We start from the raw sequence: 26,336 nt of genomic DNA, 5'->3' as shown, positions 1-26,336 counted from the left end.
CAATGCTACAATCCAACAATAGGAAAGAAAACATTAACCTGCCAAAAGACTAGACGCGAAAGCATTTGACAAATTTAATTATATATGCATGTGTTTGTTTTACATACAAAATACATACCGTCTTTCGCTCCTTCTGTTGTTCACCAACTCGTCTCGCAGGCTAAAACAGTTTGTATTGATATTTACAGTCGGGGTCTAAATATTTAGGAGATAACCATTGAATCATTTAAAGTATAGACCAAAATATGTGACACACGATTTGAAATATACACTTATAAAACCTTGGATTAAAAACTTATAAAACTTAAAACCAAAGATCCGAAACTTAGTAAAACTCTAATTTACTCCATCAATATGATGTGTTACTGAGAGACGGGCTAAATCAGTTTGCACTCATTTTTAGTCAACACTACTGGTTTCGATGGCAAAGTCGTGTTAAACATAAAACTAGTAAATTATATGACAATGTGAAGAGGTTTCCATTACTTTCCTGGCCATCACAAATGACCGCTAACCTTGCGGACTAAATAAAATAGTTGAAACTACCGTTGAAATAGGGGCAGTGATAAATGCAAATATATCAGCATTTAAAACACTTATTTTGATTTCAATCTGTTTAAATCAAAAGTTGGAAAAGATTTATGCCATATTCGGCTGCTGAACGCCCCTCGCCTCGGCAACAAGCATTTCTTTTAGCATAATGACACTGTTTGGTCCGACCTACATAAATTGTAACATTTTATATTGCTGGTCAAAGTAGCTTGTGGTAAATGCCAAGTTTCCAATTTAAGGCATACAGCGGTTTTTTGCTTGTATAAATAGATTCATTTTTATGAACAATTGTAAGGGTTGATGATAATTTTGAGGAAACATCAATGCAAATAAAATGAGTAAATAACATAAAAATAGACTGAAGTGGCTCATTTCCAAGAACGTTTATTTTGCTACATGTATATATTTATTTACGTTTCAATTTAAATATTTCTTATTTTTTGATCCAATATATAATTAATTGTCTGAATACAGAATAAAAACGGATGTGCGAAGTAATTGTATGGAATGTATCGAAAGTATTTTAGCGAAATTATCAGGGACAGGAAGCCAATTGCATGTATACATACACGAGTCAATATGTGAGATTGTCATGTCAGCTAGCAGCTAGTCATTTCATTATTATATTTCTTTTTAATGACGTTTCAGTGTACCTATTTTTTCAATCTTATATTATGTCCTTCATATTTAATAAATGGTATTTAAAAAATGTGTTACTTACTATTTCTTAGATCAATTGTCAAAAGTGGAAATATTTTTTTAAGAGCCTCTAGTGAAAAGGACAACCGTAAAAATGACCTGACCATTAGAGATGTATTTAGTCAACTACACCCTTGAACAGAAGAAAACTTTATGACCTAATAATATATACAAATATCCCTCCTGTGAGTTAAATGAGATAACTCAAGGTGCATTCAATATTCTCTTTTCACTGAATTTGACAAAGCTTTATGATAAAAATGAGGGTTTACTTTGAATCGAGTTAAAAGTAAGTTATTCTTGTTTTGATAATTGTTTATTGATGTTATATTGTCAAAACATATCATGAATAACTGATGTGCACTAAGTTATTATGTTTTGATGGATATCTTTTTTATGAGCAGATAAACGAAAGATATGTCATTTTCCTGCCCCTCAGGTTACCCCCTATACCCGCTAGGGGTCAAACAGATGATCATATATAACAATTTATATCGGTTTAACCTGAAGGCATTTTCATGCAAATACTATGCTTATCGGTTAGAGGCCGTAAAACAGCCAAATATTGCACCATCCTTTGTAACGTTATAAACGGTTTATATATTCATCTTTCCCGTTTGGCTGCACTCTAACATATGATTCGTTAATCTTTTTATTTCTTCAGTACGACTTACTATTTCGAAATAGACGACGGCACTATCTGACAAAGGAAGTTAGGTAACTGCATCGACTTGATAAATATATTTTTGAATTAGTAACAATGTGATTCAATATGCTGGTGGACTCAGCCCTCCGACGCTGGCTGTAAAGTTAAAATATAAAGGTTTAAACCAGAAGTTGAAAATTTGTAGCATTTTACAAACATTTTGAGGTACATACCTACCTCTTTAGCTGTAATGTAAAATATGTTTAGGAAACATGAAGACTTTCATTGTCGTTCCTTTCGTCCTAAGTACAAGTATCACTGATGTGTTATAAATGCTAAAAATATTCATACGTTGCAGTAAGTATGTATTTACTTCATTTACTTGTATTTTAGTGATCATTTGAGTCTTTCACGAGTTTTCTTCTGAAGAGCATTTTGTTTGAAATGCTAAATAGTTATGATTTTGATATTGGCCCAGTTAATGCGACGGTGCCTATCACTAACACGGATATAACTATACCAAGGGGCTCTCATTGTTATACAGAATACCGACTCCCCAGGATTAATTCTCATAATAATACCTGTTCAAATTTCACAGTACGTTTTACACACAGTAACTTCCACATGATTTCGTTGTGAATAACAGTGCAGCGAGACCTAGCCACGGTACTACTTTAGACGAGTTAGCGCAGTAGGTTAGAGCGACAGTATAATGATTTAGGGTCTAGGATTCGAATCCTCATCTGACTCCGTTGCGTTTTACTTTCAGAGTTACGTTGCTTTTTTCATTCACTCTTTCTTTTTCATTTTATCTTTATTATTTTGTTTTCATTACAGATACATTTTTAAAGTTTTTTTAAGCTGTAGTCATGCCGGAAAAAAAGTTTTCATTCTTTATTTTGGCAATGGTTCAGAAACCATTTTATAAATTAAATCATATGCGTAATAGGTATGTCAAATATGAAAGAATATAGTGTGCATACAATTCTTAAAGTTTTGTTTGTCTGAGTTAAATATTCTCGCCAATTCCCTGTTTCCCGAAGCAGAATTTGTGAAGTAAAAAATCGCGTTAACTACACATATGGGGAGCAGATGGTCGTCTCCTTAACATTTATATAAAAGAGCAGTTTGCTTGAACAAAATATTTGCGAAGAAAGATGATAAATATACTTAAAAAATCATGTTTACGCACCTGTTGCGATGTTGGATATTCTTTGATGGCGCTGGCAATACAATCGTTAATTTCTTTAACACCCTTTCGTACTCTGATGGATAAACTACGACAAATCCCTTTCTTGCCATAATCGTCCACACAATATTGCTCACTGCTGCTATCTGTTTCCTGTCCAACAAAATTGACGAAGACAACCCTGCAATTGAAATTCAAAAATATAGCCAACGATTATAGAGAATACTCTTGAATCATGCTATACAAATAGTATTATACAGTTAGTCGGATTCATTCAACCTTGAAAGCACATTATGTTATTGCGAAATTATTAACTACAAGTATTTCTAATATTTGGAGTATTCTATTTTTCCGGGCTGTATTGATGAGAATGCCACAAGTGAAAACTACAATTGAGTCGTGAAGACACGGATACTCCGTTCTTAAAGCAAAACCACAGAGGTCATGGTTACAAAAAGCCACAGGACATTCTCTACCCATAGAGGAGCCTGAATCTTTGAAATTACATGTACATGATTTAAGCTTCAGTAGTTATATGCAAAATATTAACCAAGTTTCACATATATCATTGTCAAAAGTGAAATTCACATACATGCCTTTACACACGTTGTCCTCCTCAAGGGAGATAAGTGTATGAAGTCATATTACCCTGGCTGCAGCACTTAGTGCACCGGTAGGACGTTTTCATTTATACAATGCAATACAATATGGATGTAATTATAGCCAATACAAGTAAACTCTCCGCACCATCTGTTGGAAGTGCATAAGAGTAAGTATTATCGCTCTCCTAAATGAAAAGTTGTGTGACCGCATAACGCACCAAAAATAGAGTGCGCACATAGTGCGCACTACTGTGCGATTTAACAATCGTCCCGTTGTGCGCTTTTCTCCACACAACTATGCAATTTGGTACAGGTTATTGATCAATATTACGGAATCCAAAAATACGGAAGGCTCGTATGCAATAAAGTACACTGTATACATTTATTCTTCATCTAAATATTTAAGACTATGTATAATTTTTACAATGCGTGTTACACAGTATTACAGTGACCATTCGACTGTCAAGAAAGGGTTTGGCTCCAAGGTAACAGAACAGGCAGATAACATTTTGATGAGCGACCGGAGTTTTACCTTGCCTGTGCCTGACAAATTGAGCTTTTATGCGATACCGTAAGACCGTTATGAAATCCCCTTCTACTCGATTTTCACACAACGACGAGTAACATAAGTGCACTGGGCGAGGAAAGCTATGTACAGAGTTGCTATATATATTGGGACCGTGTCTATATTTGTTGTAATTTTACATGTGTCGATTAAGGTCGTTTAAAAAACACCGAAACGCATTTTTTTAAATCAAAGAAAGTATAGACAGAAAGATAAGCTTATAGATGTAGCTAAAATAGAGAAAAATACTAACAAATCAAGTTTTAACACGAAACCATATGTACTGTAGAGCCATTCCTCAATTTACACCAACCGTGATTTTTACCGTAAAACGTTCGTCCACCGTGCACACAAATTTGCGCTATCAATGATAGTCCAGATTTGTATCGTTTGCACATCATGCACACATCGTGCGCACACCGCACATAGTGTAATGTTGTGCGGTTCCACAGCTGTAGCACTGATATACCTATACGGATTCGAATATCACTATTGACCGGAATTCTTGTCGAGGTTTTGACAGGTTTAATAGACTCCCACAAAATGTTTTTGTAATTATATGAGGACGCCGACAGTGCTTTATAGCCCCTCCCCCCTGTAACGATGTCTTAGTTGCGTATTGATTTATTTCGAAGACGTTATCTTGATAATATTTTTGCCATTTGTGTTTCACCGCTGAATTCATTTCGCATGTGAATAATAATACTATTGACATATTCGTTCAATTCCATCAATCGAAACTTGAAAATGCGTACCCTTTTTTGCCGTCTTGGAAGTATATGTTTTCAGAGCTGGTAGACAAGTCATTGAATGATTCCGTTTTGTTAAATACTAAAGCGTTGCTATATTGAATTTTTAACTCAACATTGCCCGTTGGAACACAGAAACCAATCACAAACTTCTTTCTGCCAAAAGAGATATAAAATATGATTAAAATGTTTGTTATTATGAAAAAAAGAAGAAAAAGAAATCAATGTATAGCGTATAACATTTCTAACAACTTGAAATGTTTTGTTTTTGTTTAAAAAATAAAAGGCAATATATAATTCCTCGAACACTTTATCGATAAATTACGAATGTTTCTCTCTTTCTTGGCAATACATATGAAAAATACATAACAATATCAATCATGAAATATTCAAAAAAACCAAATTGATAATCGAAATAACATATCATTGGCCTAACTTACCCTTCATTAGCATCAAAAGTCCGAACATTGACAGATTTGGCAAAATTGAAAGCATCATAGTTAACAAGATAGAGGTAGTCCGGATTGTTGGCGAGGACGTTGAATGGAGTATTCTTTTCCACGTCAAGTTTCACTTTAGTATCACCATGCACCCTAAATATGTCGGCAGCCCTGTTTGTATCCACCTGAAGTATTTTAAATGTTTTGATCTCCTTTTTAATATGTTCAAATAAAGATATCTGATATGTAAAAATCACTTGTACTGAATATATTTTAGAAATCTTAATCGTTTCAATATCTCCACCGGGGTTCGCTATTCTTTCGATAACATGTCGCTTTATTGTTTCGCTAACATTGGTGTAATTACGCATTTATCGCAATATATTCACCAACATGCATACTGATAATATATAAATGATTTACATGTGAATACTCAGTGCAATGACAATAATTGTTTTTGAATATAAGCAAATATTGTACCATGGCATATTCTTCTTCACAGACGGCATATTTATCCCACTTTTTCAAGCAATTATCTGTGACTTGGAACGGTGTATTTCTCAGGACCGTCATTGCCGAGTCAGAATCCGTAACAAAGCCATCTGCATCAACAAATGATTCCAACAAGTTTCCTTTCCGGTCGTCATTTGTGTCAGACCCAATCACTCGGCTTCCGTCATCGGGCTATGGCCATTATCAATAAGAACAACTGGTTAATTCCAATTAATGAAAGATAATATGGAATAAGAACATTGATTATCAGATGAACACTAAAGAGAAAATCAGGTGGATTTTTTTTTTATATAGCGTTACATTTTAAAAGTCAATCCATGCTCTTTTCCTTCTTACATAGACACAGTAGCTGACAACATATCCATAAATCAACAGAAAAGATCATGCTGATGTCAAGTGTATCCATCTATTAATTGAAACATCTTTAATGCTTATCACATATCTTGAGATGATGAATCTCTATTTTTTTAATTGGTATCAAAAATAAAACGGTTCAGGTTGTGAAAAAAATCAAGACAATACCAAACTATCCACTTAACCGTAATTGCTCAAAATCGGTATCACTAGGGCACGATATGACTAAGTAGAAGAGCCTGCAGTGTCATTGATTTATTGTTCTGTGGGAAATACGAACGATGTGGTCAATTTATGTAAATATGAAGACCGTTTTATCACGAATCATTGCAACTTTAATACATTGAATCATGTGCGGATTGGTCGAGTGGTTAACACTCCGGGCTTCCACGCAGGCGGTCGGGGCTCGATTCCCGAAGTCGTCATACGCATGGAATATTCAGAGAAAGTATTCTTCTCCTGCCCACCCAACTCCAATAACCCAAGTGGATTATAAAATGGTCTGGGTGGATGTTGCGGTAACTGTGCTACAGCATTCAAGTGAGGTGGCACTATAAATGATACCGTTGGAAGGACGGTCCCACTACAAACAGAACACAAGACATATCCAGCACACGCACAAGCATACACACATAGGGATATTTAGCCAGGTGGCATAGGACGAGTAGTTAGCGCCTGATAAGGCAGCTCCTGAAAATTCCTTAAAATTGTATTGATTAATGTATACATCTAATGGTAATGAGTGTATAAATTGTATATGTATGAACTGTAAAGCGCTTTAGATCGGCTAAATCTCACTTGATAGGGCGCTATATCAAATGTCTATTTTTATTATTAATCACACTGTACCATACAGCGGTTTGGTCCTTCCAGGTCTCATCGGTGTTGCAATGACAAAACAGTTGGAAATTTCAATTGGTCAAACGTATGATGAAAGGAAGGTGCGTTAAACCAGTCATTTATGAATTATAGCATGCGTAGAAGAAGTATACAAGACATGCATGTACATGTGTAAATAATTGGAAATATATTTTGGGAAGACATGCTTCAACCATTGAGTAGTATTAACAAGTAAAGAAAAGGGTATAAATTTAAAAGACATGTACACTGTTAAACTTTTTTTTTCTATTCTTGTAGTACCTAATCTAAGAGCAGTTTGGGATTGTTCCTTAAAATATCTCAAAGTTTTTATACTTATAAGTATAAAATATTTGGAGATCTTAACACAGTTTATATTTATAAATATTTCGATTTTGCCAGTACTTTAAATGCTACATGACTATGCAGTTTATATTTACGAAGAGATTCGCGATGCATGATTGATAATGGATATAATGGATGATAATAAAACTTAATGTGACATTTGTATCGTATTTGCATTCTTGAAAGCCTGAGGGATATAATATGCAATATGTGTATCTGAAATATACATACATCTGCAAAGCCGAAATAAATTTCGTCTCCCATTACGTTTCCAGTAATTGTTTCAGAGTTTCCTCCTGCAAATCCAAGGGCACCAGACGGGTAGTTTACAGATTTGTAGAAATCGTCGAAATACAATCCTGACAGACTAACTGGCCCAATAAACTCCAATCCCACCCTAGGTTCGTCGTCACTGGAAACAATACAGAAGTTCCATGTCAAGTTTCGCTGTCAATATATCAATATTTACAGTCAAAATAGGTACATATTTACAATATCTGTAGTATCAAATAATATAAATCTGATTACAGCGTTGATGTTCACAGTCAATATGTGCATTATCATGAAAATGGAATAACAGCCAATATGTATCATATATCTAGGAAATGGTTTATATTTACCACACTGTGTGTTGTATTTTGAGAGGATGGTACATGGACCGAAATACCGAAAAATAATCGTTAATAGAATTGGATTATAAGGTCATTTGAAACAGTTGTAATTATAGATGTGTTTTTACCATGAACACAAAAAATGACTTTTTGTCTAATCGATTATTATGTTAATTGTCTAATACATACGAACTGTCTCCCTCTGCTTGGCCCTTCTCACGATCTCCAAGGATAATACTGTCCTTTATCTCCTGTTCATACACTTCAGATTTAATTGATCTGTAATTAAATTTGGATTATTTGTCTACATTTTTATATGTTTCAATACAAACCAAAACAATATTTTAATGTTTAAAGTATGCAACTTTATACAATTACATGAGAAATGATCAGGATTAATTTGGGATTATACGGAATAAATCGAAAACTGAGCACTTTTATACAATACCAAAACTAATCATAGTTACATGTATCACTTATGATTTAATTGAAAAATACAGACAACTCTTTTTAGTTCTTAACAGATGAATCTTGCGCAGAAATTTCGTAGTTCATCAACTTCAACTTTAAACATTGCGGTATACCGCGTCATCACTTTTTGTGCTGTCCGTTTTTGTTTTTGTTTTTTGTATTTAACTTGAAAATGTCTATAGCTGAGGGTATAGCAAAATTATGATATTTCTCACTCTTACCCCTATAAAATGAATCATTTTATTTAAATAGATATTAATACATAATAAAGTATTTAAGGATTGAATATTGAATTGTTCGATCTTAAATGGGTATTGAATTAAGCTCATTTGAGGCAATCACATACGAGGAGCAAGTTGTTTTTGTTACCAGTTTAGTAAACTGCGAAGCATTTCATTTGAAACCGTTTGAAGACCATTTGAATTGATCACATTATAAAGTCAACCAAAGCAATTATTATATTTCAATTACCACTTTTTAGTTTATAACTGGAGCTTATGTAAATATCCCAATGGTGACAAGATACCAGAACTTGTACGTGTGTAATCATAAACGTACTAATAATAAATTAATAAAAAAGATTAAAAAACGATTAATTCATTTGTTTACTGTAAGTTCAAAATGTTGTACAAACTCCATAAACAAACATATCAACAAAGAGCGGATATAGTAAATCACTCACCTCAATACTTCTATTCCCGTTATGCCCTTTGCGACCCTAAATAAGAAAAATATTCAACTGATATATTTTCGTTGTGTTACACTTTCCTTGTGTGTAACTGATACACTTTCGTTGTGTTAAACTTAAACACCTTCATTGTGTTTGACTGATACACTTTCATTGTGTTTAACTGATACACTTTCATTGTGTTTAACTGATACACTTTCGTTGTGTTTAACTGATACACTTTCGTTGTGTTTAACTGATATACTTTCATTATGGTTAACTGATACACTTTCATTGTGTTTAACTGATACACTTTCATTGTATTTAACTGATACACTTCCGTTGTGTTTAACTGATACATTTTCGTTGTGGTTAACTGATACACTTTACTTATGCTTAACTGATATATTTTCGTTGTGTTTAACCGATACATTTTCGTTCGTTGTATCAGAACCTATTACCAAGTATTAAACAAAGGACAGCTAAATCGAGTCATTTCGGTACATACACAAATGTATAACAACTATTGTACATAGGCTTACAGCGTAGCCGAATCGACATCGATTTTTGTGGACAACTCGTACACATTTTACACTTTTGTGTGCATACGCTTCACTGGTCATTTGTCTGATAAAGGTATCAGTGTACATATCGTACTAGTCATCGAAACGTCACATAGGACATTTTATTGGTTATGCAAAAAGAACTTTTCATAATTAACTCATACACTTTCGTGGTGTTTAACTGATACATTTTCGTGGTGTTTAACTGATACATTTTCGTGGTGTTTAACTGATACACTTTCGTTGTGTTTAACTGATACATTTTCGTGGTGTTTAACTGATACATTTTCGTGGTGTTTAACTGATACATTTTCGTGGTGTTTAACTGATACATTTTCGTGGTGTTTAACTGATACATTTTCGTGGTGTTTAACTGATACATTTTCGTGGTGTTTAACTGATACATTTTCGTGGTGTTTAACTGATACATTTTCGTGGTGTTTAACTGATACATTTTCGTGGTGTTTAACTGATACATTTTCGTGGTGTTTAACTGATACATTTTCGTGGTGTTTAACTGATACATTTTCGTGGTGTTTAACTGATACATTTTCGTGGTGTTTAACTGATACATTTTCGTGGTGTTTAACTGATACATTTTCGTGGTGTTTAACTGATACATTTTCGTGGTGTTTAACTGATACATTTTCGTGGTGTTTAACTGATACATTTTCGTGGTGTTTAACTGATACATTTTCGTGGTGTTTAACTGATACATTTTCGTGGTGTTTAACTGATACATTTTCGTTGTGTTTAACTGATACACTTTCGTTGTGTTTAACTGATACATTTTCGTTGTGTTTAACCGATACATTTTCGTTGTGGTTTATTGATACACTTTCCTTATGTGTAACTGCTACTTTCGTTGTGTCTTTTAATAAAAATGCAACATTTTACAAGAATACATATAAAATTGATTCGTTTTGATGTTTTGATGTTTGTTTGAAGGATATATATACTTACGAAAAATTCTTCAATGATAGTTTGGCTGCTCTGATTTGGACATTGGTTTCTCCATTATTATACGCTGCAATCACATATAAAATTGGTTAATGCATATTTACACTTAATTAGTTCAGAAACAAAACATCGAGATTTTCAGTAACTAAAATGGAATTCCTATTACGAATTTTGCATGACGTATGTCCACTAATTTCGAAGAAAAATCCTTGCTTTAGTTTGGAATTTAAATGTAAAAGAAATATACACATGCGCACTAGAAACGCCCGATTTATTTTCATATATGTAAACATATACGATAAAAAGGTCTCAGATTCCCAGCCCTACCCCGAGTTAAGGATGCATGTACTGGCATTTCTCGTGTTGTCCTGGAAAACACATATTTTCCCGAATTTCTTTTAAGATTTTGCTCTATTTCGAAATAGATTTTCCGAATAAGAACTTCAATATTTATTAGTACTAGAATGCAGTCTCTGAGCGATTTTACCATTACATCTATTATCTATATTTGTCTAAGCCTGTGTTTTAATAGGAAATATTATATTCATCTGTCTCAGAATTATGTTAAGTTCTGGTAAGTTGTAACTTTTATATTGATCCGTTCATAATTACGTTCATCTGTGGTTAGTTATAACTGTTAAATCTATCCGTTTTAGAATTACGTTCAGCTGTGATTAATTATAACTATTATATTCATCTGCTATATAATTACGTTCAGCGATGGTTAGTTTAACCTATTATCTTTATCCGTTTTAGAATTACGTTCAGTTATGCTTATTTATAACTATTATATGTACTCGTTTAAGAATACTCTATTTTTAGCCCGTGCTTTTATTTGAACTGAAAGTTTTGTTTTTAAACCTATCGACCATCATAACTATGATAATTACATTAACCTCTCCCAAAGAACAATATTAAGCTTCCACATCGCTGTTACTAAAATCAATCTATCTCTATACAAACCCTGTCTCGTTTAACCTGACTATTATTATTACTTTTTTAACTTATCTGTATGAAGACGCTGTATGTAAACCTTTGCATAATTATATAATAGTGTTCATGTTCATGTTGAGCATTCATAAGTTGAACATTAAGACTCACCAGTTACACAGCTAAGCTCAAGTTTGGCAAGGTCTGATGCGTCGTCTGTCGGCGTTGAACGTGGGGCATAACCTACACTCCACCACTTCTCTTCACCTTCTTCATTTAGTGTGACACCTATACGTACTCCCATCTTTTCAAAAGATTCGAAAGGAAAAGAGAAGTTTACAACCTTGTCAAAAACAGGAACAAATTTCATATTTCAGTCAAAGGAAAATGTTAACAAGAAGAAATGACAAGTCATCAAAACAAATAAAAGAAATTGTAAACAGCAGTAAAAACTGAAAACGAAACAAGATGGCCGCCGTCAGAACTGGAAGCGAAACAATATGGCCGAATAAATTGACTTTTTTTCTGCACCACCAATGAAAATCTCCGATCCAAGAAAATATTTCATCACAGACAATAAACGTCATGGTGAACAAGCCTTTCATCATGGCAATTACAGAAAAAATCTGTTTTTTATACTTTATGCGTCAACGGTGCGACTCTATTAAAAAATACAGATTTTTTTTTATCCGGCTCTGGATCATTATATTAAATCAAAGTTTGATACACTGTAGTTTGGTTATCATTATAGTCATACTGAAGTTCATGTTACTTTTATCGATTTTGCAGGTTATGTGACGATTAGTGTCATATAGACTAATACTCAAGTTTCTTGCCAATTGAATAGGGCTTGGTTTTGAGGTGACTATTATTAGCATACAAACAGTTCATGTAAATTCTATAGAGTTTGGTAGTGAGGTGTCCATTATTATTATACCAAAAGTTAATTTAAATCCTATAGAGTTTGGTAATGAGGTGACCATTAGTTTCATAATAAGAGTCATGCTAATTTTGAAGGGTACTAGTGAGGTGACCGTAATTATCATACTTAAAATTCATTTAAATCCTAACGAGTTTGGTAGTGAGGTGTCCACTAATTTCATAATAAGAGTCACGTTAATTTTAAAGAGTTTACTAGTGAGGTGACCGTCATTATCATACTTACAATTCATGTAAATTTTAAAGAGTTTGGTTTTGAGGTGACCATTATTATCATACAAAAAGTTCATGTAAATCCTATAGAGTTTGGTAGTGAAGTTACCATTATTTTATAATAAGAGTCACGTTAATTTTAAAGAGTTTACTAGTGGGGTGACCGTAACTATCATATTTAAGATTCATGTACATTTTAAAGAGTTTTGTAGTGAGGTGTCCATTATCATCAAACAAAAAGTTTATGTAAACCCTATAGAGTCCGGAAGTGAGGTGTCCATTATTATCGTTCAAAAAGTTCATATAAATCCTTTAGATTTTGTTAGTGGGATGACCATTATCACATACAAAAAATTGGTTCTAAAGAGTTAAGAAGTGATGTTACCATTTTTATCTTACTTCAGGGTCTTGCAAATTCCAGAAAGTTGGTTAGTGAGGTGACCACTATTATCTTGCGTTGGGTTCTATTAAATTTTATCGAGTTTGGTAGTAAGGTGACCATGATTATCATACAAAAAGTTCATGTAAACCATTTAGACTTTGGTAGTGAGATGGCCATTATTATCTTACTTCAGGTTCTTGAAAAATTAACTATGTTTGATAGTGAGGTGACCATTATTATCTTACTTCAGATTCTTACTTTTTTTTTCTAGGTTTGATGGTGAGGGACCATTATTATCTTACTCCTGGTTCTTGAAAATATTAACAAGTTTGATAGTGAGGGGACCATAACTTTCATACAAAAAAAGGTTACGGTAAATGTTAAAGAGTTTAAAGGTGATGTGACCAGTTTTGATATACCTCAAAAGTACTGTTATTACAGATCTATAAATAACTTTCATCGAATGTCCTTAACGTTTACTGTAAATATGACAGGGCGTTTTACCTGACCTAAGTAGTAAACCTCTAACCAAATTACCTTCACGTTAGAGTGGGCTGTGTTCTTTCTGAATAACTTGAGGTTGGTCCGGAGGGCTTCGCCTTCTTTTAAATTACTTAGGTCTGCTGACGGACCCATCGGTAATTTCGGAAATGCGAAGTGAAATCCATATCCCTTAAATAAAAAAATAAAGTTACATTAAAACAATGTTATATGATTATTAGGTTGTTGTACTTCTAAACGTTTGCAATATTCATTTAAGCGAAGCCTTTAAAGCAAAATGAATATTTTGTATATGTGCCAGTATATGCTTTTTGTTAGACTTTTAATTCGGCCGAGGCTAGTTTTACATAACTAAAACATGCAGCTCGTTGTAAGGGGAAAAGGGCAATGGAAAGGCTTACTTTGGAAAAGAGGCACTTTTTGTGGACATACGAGTCCATGTCCTGCATTTACAGGATCTACACAAATATTATCCTCACATATGGTTTCTACAATTTGAAAATGGCATCTGCACTCTTTGCAGATTTCTGAACCGAGTATTCCGACTTTTCTACAACGGGAACGGCAATCATCTTTGTGCGACAATGCGATTCTTTACCTATCCTATACAATTCTTTAGCTTTACTAATCATGGTCATTGCTTTACAAAACTGTTTTTTATAAATGCCATTTAAATCCGTTACCCAGAAATCTTGATGAGGTGACTAACGTCATAGTATCATATTATCATGTTGTCATTCCATTATGAGGAGAAGCCATTCAGCAGTAACTTGGTGCTAATTAGACAAAAATAGTTTTAATGAACTTGCAACGCACGGCCGATAGCTCGGTAGTCCAAACATTATAAGAAATGTAAATGATTTGATCAAGTGCTGTTTTACTTTACAAAAATGGCTGTCTTTACCTTTACAGTTTGCTATCTGTACGTTTCTTACCTCTGCTGCTACTGCAACATTTCCCTCAAATTCGTTGTCGGGGTTGGTAACAAAAAACCCACTCGGATGCCTATAAAAACAGGTGTGAAATATGAGCTACAGACAAATGGAGGGGGAATTGAACATACAGGGCTACTGGGTAAAACAGGCTAACTGATGGAGAAAATATCAGTTTTTATATAGCAGGGACTACACTGTGTATCTGTAGTGTCGTGTAGTGGTATATAATGTAATGTCGTGTAGTGGTATATTCAGTAATGTCTTGAAGTGGTTAATATTGTATTGTCGTCAAGTGGTATATGTTTATATATGTAGTGTCGTGTAGTGGTATATACTGTAATGTCTTGAAGTGGTTAATATTGTATTGTCGTCAAGTGGAATATAATGTTTATAATGTAGTGTCGTGTAGTGGTATATACAAGTGTGTCCAGTAGTGGTATATACATATGTGTCGTGTAATAGTATATACAATTGTGTCGTGTGGTGGTATATCTGTAATGTCGTGTAGTGGTATATACAAGTGTGTCCGGTAGTGGTATATATATATGTGTGTGTCGTGTAATAGTACATACAATTGGGTCGTGTGGTGGTATATCTGTAGTGTCGTGTAGTGGTATATACTGTAATGTCTTGAAGATGTATTGTGTTCTGTACTGTATTGGGACCGTGCTTCCAATGGCATCTTTTATAGTGCCACTTCACTTGAATGCTACATCACATATACCGCAACATCCACCCCAGACCAGTTTATACTCCACCTGGGTTGTTGGAGTTGTGTGCGTAGGAGAAAAACACTTTCTCCGATATTCCATGCGTGCGTCGACTTCGAGGATCGAACCCCGGCCGCCTGCGTGGAAGGCCGAAGTGTTAACCACTCGACCGATCCGCCCAGTATACACTGCCTTATTGTATTGGTGAATGAAATATGAAATCGACGTCGATTTGACAACGCTTCAAGTCTGTGTTCGCGTCATTGTTATTCATTTAAGAACAAGTCAAACTGACTAATTGAACCGGTCACGTTTTGTTTGATTCCAAATCTATATAAGTTTACGTACGAATATATTATAGCCAAATCGGCGTCATTCAATGATGTAAATATGTACAAACTTTTTAACTATATATGCATATACGCTGATTATTTGTCTGATGAAGGTGACATAGCAAATACTGTATTAGTCATCGAAACGTTAGGCGTAAACGTCCGACTATTAATCAACCTAATTTCATGATTGAAAGAGCTTCTTACAGTAACTCACTTGTCTGATGGAATAAGGTCTCTTTTATCAGGCAGCCCTGCCCTGCGCGGAGCCACGGCAAGGTTATGGTGAAATTTGTTGCCCTTCTCGCCTCCATCCTCCAGGAAGAAACCATGTCCAAGACATTCAAAGCAGAGAGTGTTTTTAACCTACAAAATACATCTATTCCGTCTTTGCGTATTGCAGAGTTATCTTCTCTTGGGAACAGGTATTGATTGTTACGTCATTGATTTGTGCGAGAAAATTACGTCGTTTTCTCAAAAATTGATGACGTTACTCTCACAAACAAGTGACGTAACAATCAATACCTGCTCCCAAGAGAAGATAACTCTGCAATACGCAAAGACGGAATAAGTAAATTGGTGGTTTGAACATGATGTTTTGTATCTCAGTTGTTATTATATATAAACGTTGCAGATTTCATAAAAATATCTTTAAGACTGTTTTAAAAAATGTGGCACGGACAAAATTCTATTTAATGAGGGATTTTTTTTTCAGCTTTTACCTCAATGGGAAGGTAACTCCGTACCGCATTATTATTACCATACAATAAGTTCATGTAAACCCTATAGAGTTTGGTAGTGAGGTGTTCATTATTATCATCGATAAGTTCATGCAAATCCTATAGAGTTATAGGATTTACATAATGAATAATGTGATACTCTTCAAGATTAAAAAATTACGTCATTAACGTAAGAAATCAATTCTTGGACTCTCTGTTTTTCTTCCGGATATGTTTGAGTGTTTAAATAATGAAAAAAGGCTTACTTTGTTTAGATTGGTTTTGTTTCCTTTCGCAAAGTTTGTAGACGTTTACAAAGGGTCCACATAACTGTCAGTTCAGAGATGTAATAGTTACCTATTCAGATATAGCATTGATTTCCATTTAAGCAATGGCTGTTTTAGCAAATGTTGTTATGGCCCTATTAGACACTTTGCTCTTGATGACAAACTCAATAAAGCCCGGTAGGTCTTTATATAAGTTTGTCAGCAATATAAATGTGTAACATTATCTGCTAAAATATTAATTCTTTATATTCATATTTTGATAGACCAGTTACGTTTTATTTAGTTATTTCGAACAGTTCCATTGAACAGCAAATTAAGTCTTGACAACCCTGAAATTGATGACGTGACAAAAGATATTGATGACGTTACAATAGAAAATGTCGTTATAGTCTCACAACAACATTTGCCTTCGGAAAGCATTGCCATAGAAGGATGCACAGCAAATGTAATTTTACACTATAAACTATTTGAAAGATATTAATTTCTGTCTTGGCGAAGTACAGCTACATTGCACACTCTGACTGTGTATGTATATAGAGGATCTATCATGAGTGTATGTGTTATATTGGATTCTCTGAACTTCAACGTCGGTTTTGTTCAAATTTATTTAAACAATCATTTTTTACAAATGTACCTTAATGGCAAACAAGCTAACACTAGATACTTAATATTATTACTTTACACATTCCGATAAAAATATTGATAAACACTAACTTATGTTACTAATGAAACATTCAGGGTAAGGCAAGATAGTTTATTCAACTTTATAATATGTTATCCAAGCAAAGCTTAATGTCAAATGTTATTATTCTAGGGCTTGGAGACTTATAAGTGAGGCCTGTTTAAACATTTGACCCCTGTGGGTCACAGTCACTAACTCAAACAAACTTGATATATATATATATATGTAGATCTACCTCAGTATGACTTTGTTGTACGAAGTTTAACATTTTCTTCTTTTTTGATTCCAGCATTTTAAAACTATCTATTGAGTAAATGCTTATGCATCATATTTTTTGTGTAAATTAGCCTACAGTCAAATGTATTAACACGGAAACAAAAAAATAAAATTGAACCATGAATTGGTATTTTTGAATTTTGATAATTTTCTGTGATTTGATTTTCAACTTACGACAAGTAAATCTGTAAATTAAAATTGTATTATTTCTCAAAGTCTTTGTAAGATTAGGAAAATATCGGTGCGACAAAATACTTCTTAAAAAAATTGTCACATTTTGAAAACCACGCACGGACAGCAAAGTTCAGACAATTCTCTAACATTATTCATATTGTTGTTTTTCAGAACTGACTCGGGACATCGAAATATGTAGAAATGCTTGAACTAAAGGGGTAATAAGCTTTTTACTTAAAAGTTTGGCACAGGAATTTAGATCGTGCCGCTTTAGTGTTAGTACGTACCACTAAGTTATGTGTAAAGTGAAGGACAACACATCGTGCGTACGAGTTGTGGATTGACAGGGAATCAACGACAGCCTTGCCTGTTACATCCCCAGCAAGATGGAAATGGATTGGATAGCGCCCTGTCAATGCATCCAAAACATTGAAATTAAAAAATAGATCAAATTTACACCAATAATGTGAATCATAGAAGGACAATTTATTAAATTATGCCCCACCCCCTCCACCCGGTGTTGGCCTCGTCCTCACAATCTCCGGTGTAACATAAAAAAGAGACTCACGTAGAAAACCAACCCTGGGTCAAAATTCTACGTAGAAATCTTACCCGGGTATCCGTAGAAAACTGACCAACAATCATTGAAAATGACAACACAAAATCCGGGTATTTAAATAAAAATATCTTTTCTTTGGTAACAATATATGCATTTTTGAGTAGGTTTTCTTCGCGGGTCAATTTTTCATGTGACACCGGCGTCAAATGACCTTTTCGGCAATAGTGACTAATTGTTCAATGATGATATAAGCACCTGGATCGCAATGAACATTTGTATATACATGGATATTTGTATATTTATAATGATGGTAAATGATTTTTTATCTCTTTATTTATTCCTTCCATGTCAATTCTACTGCATTTTATAATTCACACCTTTACGTTAATCTTTTTTTGTTCCAAGAATATTCATAATTCTCATCTGCAATATGCCTGCACTAAGTACTCCCCCCCCCCCCTCTTTTTGTAGATTTTATAAAGTTTCTCTACTAGCCGGCTTATAAGATATTTAATGAAATGTCAGAAACGTCGTTTTTAGAACTCTGCTAATATGTGACAGTCAAACGAGGATTTGAATCTGATATCCCGATATCTGAACTGATTAGTCCAGTTACGCTACCTCATCCAACGAAAACCTGATTTTTTCTCATCCAGTGCCAATTTTGGACCATATTACTTGTAATACTTTTTTATTGTTCATAATACAATGCCATTAAATCTAAATGGGTCATTTACTATTTCCAGAGCTATTTCAGACAGATAAAAGGATAATACATGTATACTTATTTAAATTAAATCAATGCATACACTTGTGATGAAAATATGACTTACCGAGAGGAAAATGTGAACCCATCAAATTCAGCTCAAAGTCGATAAAGTTACAGCTCGCGAAACCTTCCAGGCACTGTCGGACATAAAAATGGGAATCAACAAAACACGTGGCGAATAGTTTGTCTTCTAAAACAATATCCTGTACCTTTTTGAAAACAAGCGTAACTGTGCATTTGATACTTTTTCAAGCACGGTAATATCTTTGTAACATGATTCCAGATGTTGTTTTTAAACAGCTAAGTAACGGTGGGTAATCTCGTATCGCAGAACGCACTGTTTTGAAAGAACTCACGTTGCGGGGACTTCCTGTTTTACCTTACGGGAAGAAAACTACTCCTTCGAATGATGGGTATCTCAGTTTCTATATCGTTAAGTTTATTTGCAACAACTTAATAATGAAAATGGCGAAAGTAATGTGATGTAAACATGCTGATTCATTACGGTGAATTCCATCTTTTTGACCATTCGAACCTTTTCACCTGGTACTTTCTTCTGGCGCATGAAATTAGAAACTAATATTGTTTTAGATGTTTGCTCTAATATTGCTGTATTTCGTGTTATTCACTTTCAATAGAAGACATTCTATGTCAAATTACATTTTCAGATTACAATATATTACTATTCAAACTGGCGATATAATGTTCAACCAATTAAAACTTAATACCGTAATAAAAAAACAGCACCAAAATGTGATGTTCTGCGTTAAAGGAGACATTCTTTTGTTTAAATGAGAACACATGAAACATCGCAACTTTTGATTTAAAGTCTAAAAATTGACCAATAATTTTGCACCGAAAGAAAATACGAGATAGATGGGTTTTAATTATCGAGATAAGTGTTGTCGCTAGAAGGAATGAACGCTTTTATACCACACAATCTCTTTTTTTCTGGATTAAGGTGCTTTAAATAAGCCTAAAGGCACACAAAGGTTCGGCCCGCATAGCAAAAAAGAAATTCCTGCAACGTGACGTTTTAGAGAGAAGCATTTTCTGCATTGCAAATTTCCCAACGTGTCAGACGCGCTACACTCAGATCGAAAACAAAAATAAGGGGAGGTTACTGTTTGTAAGAAAATCTACATTGAAATTCTCTAGTGTTTTGCCTGCAATGAGAGAGGGATCCTTAAAACATATCATAAAGTGCTAGGCCATATTCTGAGTTTAACAAAAATACGATTTTGCACTAAAAAAACACCAGTTTCTAAACTTTTGTATTGATATGTCTTTGAAATTATTTATCAAATTTTTTTTTTGGGAAAATACCTGTTCTCATGTCATAAAAACATAAGTCATCCTATAATAATCTTACTTAATAATGTGCTGTATAGATATAATAATTTAAAAATGTAATGTGATAAAACAGGTTATTATTTTCCCCCTAATTTCTAACATTTATGTGACAACTAAATTGGTAATAGGATAACAAACATTTCAATTACAACTGTATTTATCCCGTTACGACTGGCAGGAAAGGAAAAGTGCTCGACCACACAAGGATTCGATTCTGTGACCTCCGATCCCTTGACGGTCGCTCTACAATGGAGCTACCAGCTGGTGGCCAGCAATCGACCGTGTCCAGTTCCGCTTCATTTGACATCCATATTAGTTACAGTCATTACTTTCTTTATAACAACTATTGCTAACTTATAACCACCATAAAATTTACTTATATTCAATCACCATATAAGTTCGCTAACATCTAACCACTATAAATGCCAAATTACAGATACATGTATTCACTATATATGCTAAATCACATATAACCACTTTACATTTGTAACTCAAATATAACCACAGCAAAAGTTAACCAACATTAAACCACCATATACGTTAACTTATCTCTAACCACCATAAAATTAACTAATAGTCAATCACCATATGTGTTAACTACCATATAACCACAATACAAGTTAATTTATACTCAACCACCACATCGGTTGACTAACACATAACCTCGTGTTATGTTAACTTACCTCTCACCATTATAAAATTAAGTGGCATTCAATAAATATAACTAGCATAAGTTAACTAACATTTGAACTCTACATAAACCAACTGACATCTAGCCACTATATAAGTTAACTATCATTTAACCACCATAAACATTAACTAACATCTTACCATCATAAAAGCTAACTAACATAGGTTTACTAACATCTAACCACCATATCAATTAACTAACATTAGTTAACTACCGTCTAACCAACATATAAGTTAACTATCAATTGACTTGTATATAAGTTATCTATCATTCAATCATCAAATAAGTTTGTTAACATCCTATTACCATATCAGTTAACTAAAAATATAACCACCATATAAGTTAACTAGCATTCAATCACCAAATAAATGTGGCTAACTTTTATGGTGACACATGTTGATAAGATGATAGTTTACATTTAAATACTATATAAGATACATGTAACTATATATGTAAACAAACATTCAATCACCATACAACTTAACTAGCATCTAATCATCATATACGTTTACTAAATTAACCAACAAATAAGTTAACTTATATCTAAGCACCATAAAGGTTATCTTACTGCCTACCTTAATGTTGCCACCATGTTGGTCATCTCCGAAGGTCACTCCTTCCACGAGAACGTTGCGGTCAAGAAGTGCCACCTCGGCGCACATTCGAACGCCCTTATAAGTTTCACACAAATGATCAAATCTGGCGGTCACTGGGCATTTATTATGAAAAAAATTAAGATGCATATATCTTAGTCTTTTGTCACGACAGGATCTTGAACATTTACATATAACAACATAAAACATAAAAACAGTCACCATGAGACAATAATACAATACAAAATACATAAAAAAACATATCCCGTCGGTTAGCCTGTAACCGAAGGCTAATTCTCGTAAATAAATCATCTTGAATGTGTGAAATTTACTCAGATTTTTAGTATTAATTCTACCACATATCCAAGATGAATTATATCTTTTAAAGTAATACGCATCCAACCAACATTTGTTTGTTCGGATCCAGTGCCAATATTGGAGCATACTGTCGTTATTATTAATGAGACCTATATAGATACATACGCAATAAGTACATATCTTTGAAATTCATTGATAAATACTAAAACATATATCTTAAAAAGAAAATCTTATTATGATTTAGGATCCCTGTCAAGAAAAATAAATGATCTTAAGTTCATATATGACATCAAAAGTGCTTTATTCTGACATGAATTTCAGATATGCTATATCACAGATTTTAACGTTAACAAGGTTGGACTTAATTTTTGTCGTCGATATGAATATAGGACTAGGTGTTTCAAAGTATTAAAGCGAACAACATAAATCATGCTACTTTGCTTATATATGTATATATACTCAATGCAACATGACAATACAGATTTGAAATATCGCCCAATCAGCAAAGAAGTCACGTCACAGATCATAAATGTCTTTACATTGGATAGTTTTCCATGAGTACGAGTTTCTGGGAGTATGTATGTAATTGCCTTATGCAACAATACTCACGGTCAATCTTGACATGAGTTTCATCAACTAGTTCCGTGATTGTAGCAAACTCAGTTTCTTCCTGGTTTCCAGTGGACGTGATCAGCAGTTTGGAGCCTGTGTATGAAGGAAATCCCACAAGGTAAGTTTTGAGAACGTAAACCAATGTAACATGCACCTCCAGAAAAACATATACATCCAGTAGATGAGCACAACTGATTTTGTCATACCATTTCTATTCATCCTGTTTATTATATGAACATATTCCCCTTATTTGAGGAAATATATAGCAGAAAATGATATTTACACAAGCTTTATGAAACAGCTGTAATAATGGTATGAAGGTTGTATAAGTAAATGCGAGAAGAGTAACACAGTTATGGTAATGTTTGGCTAAAACGGGTGATACAAATTGTCTACTTCTTTATTAACTGATATGCTGATATAACAGATATATGATTTTCTTAGGTCGTATCTATTAATTGTTGACGTTTGTTGAGGTGCTGTGTTGTTAAATGGACTTAAACAATGATGTTTTCATTGACTTTGTCTCGGTCAATTTTGCTTTTCCAGGTTCAAATAACATGTATTCCCCCAGTTATTGTTACATCAAAAATGATTATATAATGCTTTATCATAAATAATTGTACAACAATAATACAAATAACATAATTTCTCTATATTCTCAACAGTTAAAATTAACTGATATACATGCTCTACAGTCATATTATCAACTGATATATATACTCAACAGTCATATGAACTGATATACATACTCTACAGTCATATTAAATGATATACATACTCTACATTCATATAAACGGATATACATACTCTACAGTCACATTAACTGATAGACCTACTCTACAGTCATATTAACTAATATATATGCTCTTCAGTCACATTAACTGATATACATGCTCTACAGACATATTATCAACTGATATATATACTCAACAGTCTTATGAACTGATACATATACTCTAAAGTCATATTAACTGATATATATACTCAACAGTCATATGAACTGATATACATACTCTACAGTCACATTAACTGATATATATACTCTACATTCATATATACTGATATACATACTCTACAGTCATATTAACTGATATATATGCTCTTCAGTCACATTAACTGATATACATACTCTACAGTCATATTAACTGATAGACATACTCTACAGTCATATAAACTGATATATATACTCTACAGTCATATTAACTGATATATATACTCAACAGTCATATTAACTGATATATATACTCTACAGTCATATTAACTGATATGCATACTCAACAGTCATATCAACTGATATATATATTCTACAGTCATATAAACTGATATGTATACTCAACAGTCATATTAACTGATAAACATACTCTCCAGTCATATACACATATATACATTCTCTACAATCATATAAAGAAGAGTTTAGTTTTTATTTGGTGAACTTCGTTTGTTTGTTATTTACCTAACGCCCAAGATGAAATATCTTCGGACACCTTCATAGTCAGCTCGGAGAAGTCTTTATCGATCACCTGAACTGTTGTGGTGGATCTTCCATGAGCTTTAATCCTAGTATAGCTCTTGGCGTAAAATTTCTTGCGTCCGTCAAACAACACAGCTTCAGATACTTGATCCAACGAGTTGGTTCTATATAAGCTTGTTGCTTCAACCATTTTTTTGGGATCACCTACAAATTAAATTGGGGATGTGGTTTCAATATAAAAAAACGAATAAATACGTTTACATACATACCTATATTTATAAATAAAATAAATACAAAGAGTTTCCTAGGAACTTCCTAGCGCTTTCATATACATACACATCTATATATGTCTACATATATATATATATTATAAACGCAGAAAAATAATCCTTCCGGTCGAAGAAATAATATAAAAAGAATCAATCTCGACAACGAGTCTTTAGTATTTTCATCTCGTCAAGGAGATTCTTTAGACTGTTTATTTGAAGTAGGTATTTTGATTATTTGTTTAGGTTTTAGAATTACTATTAATACTATTATTTATTAATGAAAAATAAATAATAATAAGCAAATTACACATAATGCAGATGTCTTTAATTTGCGACGTCTTAAAATGATTATAATGTGAAAGTACTTATGTTCAATAAAATATATGGAAAGAAAAACGGGGCATATTATAAATGCACAAATAAATACATCGTTCAAAAATTAATATTAAAGCCATCTGTAGTAACTACACAAAGCACAATACCTAGTGCATCTGAACATACCAAACATACGGAATATGTAAATTTAAACTGATTATAACATAGGTGTTACATGTTCCGTATTAGCAGGCATGCTTATTATATATATTACGATACATTTGTTTTATTTCTATTTCTGGACATTTTATGTTTTACCACTATAAATACAGATATATGAGGGATATATATTATTTAGAATGATTTTTAACGGCTTTTTATTGTAGCTTCTAGCAGTTGGTATTGTTTCAAAATAATTTCCTCAAGGACCCCTTGATGTCAAATTTCCTTTCTTTGAAGTAACAATTTTTATTTATTACAATCAAAATATAGCTCACCTTTCTTTTTGATCATTACATATCCGTCGTAAAATCGAAGGTTGTTGATAAGTGATTCTTCCGGTTTTACTTCTAAAAAGTTCGCTATTACATCGTATAAAATCTGGAAGTTCTTTTCATCCGTTTTCGCCATTAACGACTTCCGAATAACAGCAACGACTATGTGATCTTTGGGCACCTCTAAATAAAGAGAATACACCATGTCACGAAAAAGAAATCAGTATATCAACTTTGTATATATATATACAATATTAGAAGGAAGATAATGTCATTACTCGTGCCTTGTATCGTCTCAATTCACGACCGACGGCACTGAATTATCTAGCAGATACATGTATGATGTTCCTACGACAACACAAACCAGACCTTCTGAAAAAAGAAGGTTTTGATGTTGTTTTGATGAACACAGTATGAAATTTATAAGTGCAATGGTAAGATATTTGTTGATTTGTTGACTTCATAACATTTGTTGACTTCATAACATTTATTGTATACAACAAGGATTCAGAAAAAAAAGAAACTTATGTAAATCTGTCTCCTTTAAAAGAATTCACAAGCAGGCAGCGACTGATAAGATATAGAAACGGGAAAAGAGGAAAATGTATAGGAGAGGGGAAGGAAAAGATTTTAAATACATTTATAAACTATAAGAAAGAGTTGCAAGCGCATTCTATTTGGTAGTGTATTGCCAAATCATCAAAAGCGCTAACCACGTTGTTTTATAATTTATTTAAATAATCTCAAGGCATAAATACTGCCCTGTTCAATATAACCCTATTATGTATGTTTATACATGTTTTACAATACTATATACAGTCAATACTATATACAGTCAATGTGGTATTTAGGCCAACATTCTTTGTTTTATTTTTGGAATTAATGTTGGACGGCAAACTATTAATTTCTTCAAAAAGATATTAAAATCGAATTATAATACCTTTAACAGAATATTTCTGTTCGTTTGATATTTTCTTGGAAATATCTCTTTATATATACCGTATGAAAAACTTTTCAAAATAGTT

The 26,336-nt window shown here is 33.2% G+C and overlaps 1 protein-coding gene across 2 annotated transcripts in view; it reads right to left on the bottom strand.

Annotated features, from left to right (window-relative positions):
* The window catches only part of LOC110456151 (transmembrane protein 2-like), a 44,419-nt gene that overhangs the window by 4,510 nt on the left and 13,573 nt on the right, over positions 1–26,336 (bottom strand). For both annotated transcript variants that reach the window (XM_021506723.1, XM_021506722.1), the window contains exons 6-24: positions 25,315–25,494; positions 24,216–24,437; positions 22,757–22,852; positions 21,812–21,945; positions 19,257–19,329; positions 18,152–18,273; positions 15,944–16,092; positions 14,685–14,754; positions 13,786–13,920; positions 11,886–12,018; positions 10,788–10,851; positions 9,277–9,312; positions 8,313–8,402; positions 7,744–7,924; positions 5,923–6,126; positions 5,443–5,627; positions 5,009–5,158; positions 3,090–3,267; positions 119–160 (exon numbers count right to left, since the gene is read on the bottom strand). In XM_021506723.1, coding sequence (XP_021362398.1) covers positions 119–160; positions 3,090–3,267; positions 5,009–5,158; positions 5,443–5,627; positions 5,923–6,126; positions 7,744–7,924; positions 8,313–8,402; positions 9,277–9,312; positions 10,788–10,851; positions 11,886–12,018; positions 13,786–13,920; positions 14,685–14,754; positions 15,944–16,092; positions 18,152–18,273; positions 19,257–19,329; positions 21,812–21,945; positions 22,757–22,852; positions 24,216–24,437; positions 25,315–25,494 — 2,444 coding nt within the window. The remainder of the gene's footprint in view (positions 1–118; positions 161–3,089; positions 3,268–5,008; positions 5,159–5,442; positions 5,628–5,922; positions 6,127–7,743; positions 7,925–8,312; positions 8,403–9,276; positions 9,313–10,787; positions 10,852–11,885; positions 12,019–13,785; positions 13,921–14,684; positions 14,755–15,943; positions 16,093–18,151; positions 18,274–19,256; positions 19,330–21,811; positions 21,946–22,756; positions 22,853–24,215; positions 24,438–25,314; positions 25,495–26,336) is intronic.

This window comes from Mizuhopecten yessoensis, unplaced genomic scaffold (genome assembly GCF_002113885.1).
Source record: "Mizuhopecten yessoensis strain PY_sf001 unplaced genomic scaffold, ASM211388v2 scaffold8537, whole genome shotgun sequence".
NCBI lineage: Eukaryota > Metazoa > Mollusca > Bivalvia > Pectinida > Pectinidae > Mizuhopecten > Mizuhopecten yessoensis.
The sequence above is the reverse complement of the archived record's forward strand: the minus strand, read 5'-3'. Positions and strand labels throughout refer to the sequence as shown.